The 3033-nt window shown below is 33.0% G+C and overlaps 1 protein-coding gene across 1 annotated transcript in view; it reads left to right on the top strand.

Annotated features, from left to right (window-relative positions):
* Positions 1 to 1393: 1393 nt before the first annotated feature.
* Positions 1394 to 3033, top strand: part of LOC107576468 (thrombospondin-type laminin G domain and EAR repeat-containing protein-like) — a 9777-nt gene continuing 8137 nt past the window's right edge. The window contains exons 1-3 of the mRNA XM_016262637.1: positions 1394 to 1705; positions 2032 to 2122; positions 2231 to 2387. Coding sequence (XP_016118123.1) covers positions 1452 to 1705; positions 2032 to 2122; positions 2231 to 2387 — 502 coding nt within the window. The 5' untranslated portion in view covers positions 1394 to 1451. The remainder of the gene's footprint in view (positions 1706 to 2031; positions 2123 to 2230; positions 2388 to 3033) is intronic.

The following is a 3033-nucleotide window of genomic DNA, read 5'->3' as shown; positions in this document are numbered from 1 at the left end:
AAATTTAATATCTCAAATTCACAATGATACTAAAATAACACTGAATGTGTCAAATTAGAAGAAAAACTTGTCTATAACATGTGTGAACATATTACACATAAATGTAGGCTACTGTAAAACTGCTGGAAATGTATTTTCTTGCCTCTTGAAAGATTTTTTGGTAAATGAAGGTTGAAACTAGATATATTCTAAATTTCCAAAAATATGTTTAATTGAGCGTCACTGTTTACGACATATAGTTAGCATATATTGAGTTCAGAGAGAGAGGATAGTTTACGTTGTCTTACATTTGATTGTTCAGTTCCCATTGACTTTCATTGTGTGGAATATAAATGAAGATATTTTGAAGAAAAAATATTTTGAAAAAATTATTCTACACTATTTTTTATTTAAATATATGCTAACCATACACTGTAAAATTTATGGTAAAAAAATGGCAGCTGTGGTTGCCGGAATTTTACTGTAAAAAATACGATAGCAATGTTTTAGGTTTTACGGTTTTAAATTAAATTTACAGTTAAATACCATAATTTCATTAACTGATATAATGTTAATATACCAACCTACTGAAGTACTGAAATCTGTTTTGTACCTTTGTAATACACTGATAACCACCAAATGCTGGTGGTGATGAGAAAGTCACATGATGAACCAAAGCCCATCACAAGCAGCTTTTAAATAATAACATATATAGAAGGTACACAGTGTCATTAACACAAATGCTAAACACCATCATGGTAACACACATGAAACTGAAATAATGCAATAAACATTCATTTAACAACATTAGGTGTAACACACAACCCTAATATACAAAACTGATAAGAAAAAACTAAGAAACATAGTTATTTCAACAAAAAAACATCAAATTTGAAATGTAACGCAGGGAATTCTGGGAATGTCAATTTACGATTATTCACTGTAAATTATACGTCATTTTTCACTTCCAAAAAATTGTATACTACCGTAAAATTGATGTCCAATACATGTAATGTCCAATACAGTTTTTCACCGTGTATAGTAGGGGAATTTACCGTTAACCATTTAACAGGTTTTTAGCATTTTTACAGTCTTTTACTGTCAAATTCACGGTCATTTTTTACAGTGTATGTCATAAACAGTGAAGCTCAATGAAATATATTTTCAGAATATATCTAGTTTCAACCTTCATTTACCAAAATATCTTTCAAGTGGCAAGAAAATACATTTCCAGCAGTTTTACAGTAGCCTACATTTATGTAGTTTTATTTCGTTTTTCTTCAAATTTGACATTTTGTGTTTTGTGAAAATGTTTTGAAAAAATTTGAGTCCTAGTGAAATGATCACATGAATACAATACATCAGAAAGCAACCCTGCTTGAGCTGTAAAAATAAAAAAAATTTGAGACTTTCTATAATAATTAAGTTGACCTGGACACTGGCATCTGACCCTTTGTGGAGCTGTGTATTAGATGCACCATGTGCTTGCTGTCTTTCAGAGGAATGAGTACTTGTTTGCTGTGGTGAAGGAGGGTGCCAATCAACTCCTGCTTGGCCTGCGTTTCTCTAAAGAGAAAGTCCATCTCATCTATCAGGGCTCAATGGGGAGGGAACGTCTCAGCTTTAAAAGAATTCACCTGGCGGACAACCGCTGGCACAGCATGGTGTTAGCCGTCAGTGGTCACCATGCCACCCTCACTCTGGACTGTGGTGTCCCTCTGGAACTGTGAGTCTGTAACGGCAGTAGAAAGACCCTATTCACTACAAGATATAGGCATATAGATGACCTCGGAGCTAAATTTTGTTTTTTGGTTACAATTTCTTGGCCAAAAGTGCACATACTCTTGCAATGAATTCTTAAGCAATTAACTAAATATTAAATGCAAATTTCATTTTATTACATGTTTTAAGAACAGTGAAGCATGACATCTGTTATTTCTAGGGGCAGGATCTTTCCAAACCACAAAAATAGAATAGATTCTGCAACGAAATAAAATATTGCAGTTTAAAGTTGAGTTCTGTGAGTAATGTACGTTCCCTGATGGGTTTCAGGGTCCATAAACAGCCATTTCCCTCTGATCTCAGCACCGATGGATCCAGGTTCCACATTGGAAGTCGAAGGAAGTGGAAAGGCCTGTTCTCTGTAAGATTTACATTCTGATATTGCTAATTATTTTGCTTTATTTAAAATATATTAGCATACACACAAACATACCTGTTGGTAAGATGATGATCTGTCTTCTTTCTTAAGGGTTTACTGCGCCAGCTTGTCCTTTTGCCCGGATCAGACGCGACGTCACGTGTTTGTCCCTCTTCCAAACCATCACTGGCTGAGCTTTCTGTCCCTACATTCCTGTCAAACTTGCCAGTGAAATCCCAAATGAATGACGTCTTGCTCCCTCCATACGGTAAAACTAAAAGATTTTTCATTCAAATTATGTTAAGGTTATAAACATCCTAAAATAACAACAATTTTTTAAATTTATATATATACACACTGTATATATATATATATATATATATTCAACTAAAATAAATAAATAAATACATAATTAAATGAAATATAAATTAAATTATTTTATAAATAAAACTATTATAAAGGTTGCGATAATTGAATAGCGTCTTAATTTTGGTCTGTTTGTCACACTGAGACATTATAAAATTTTATGATATAAAATTATATTATTTATATTATATTATTATATTACAAAAAAAATTTATTCTATACATACATATATGATAAAGGCCATAATAAAAATGAAAACTGAGAAAATAAGTTGGTTAAACATATCAACATTGCCAATCCTAACACTGAGTTACAATGAACCATTACAAGTTTTTTTTTTCTATCATGACTGGAGCCATGGACAACATTTTGAAGAAAACAACAGATCTGTGGTGTGAAAGACCACATCAATGACACATCACCCGTGGTCGGATTGAGTTATGGTCCCAAACTAAACATCTGACACTTGTTTCGCTCTGAAAAGGAAAACAGAGGTTCTGCCACTTGCAGTGAGAGCTGTCAGTGATTGAGTGGGTGCGGGTTTACGC

Source organism: Sinocyclocheilus grahami, unplaced genomic scaffold, assembly GCF_001515645.1.
Source record: "Sinocyclocheilus grahami isolate Dianchi unplaced genomic scaffold, SAMN03320097.WGS_v1.1 scaffold3742.1, whole genome shotgun sequence".
Taxonomy (NCBI): domain Eukaryota; kingdom Metazoa; phylum Chordata; class Actinopteri; order Cypriniformes; family Cyprinidae; genus Sinocyclocheilus; species Sinocyclocheilus grahami.
This window is presented reverse-complemented; position numbering and strand designations above follow the sequence as displayed.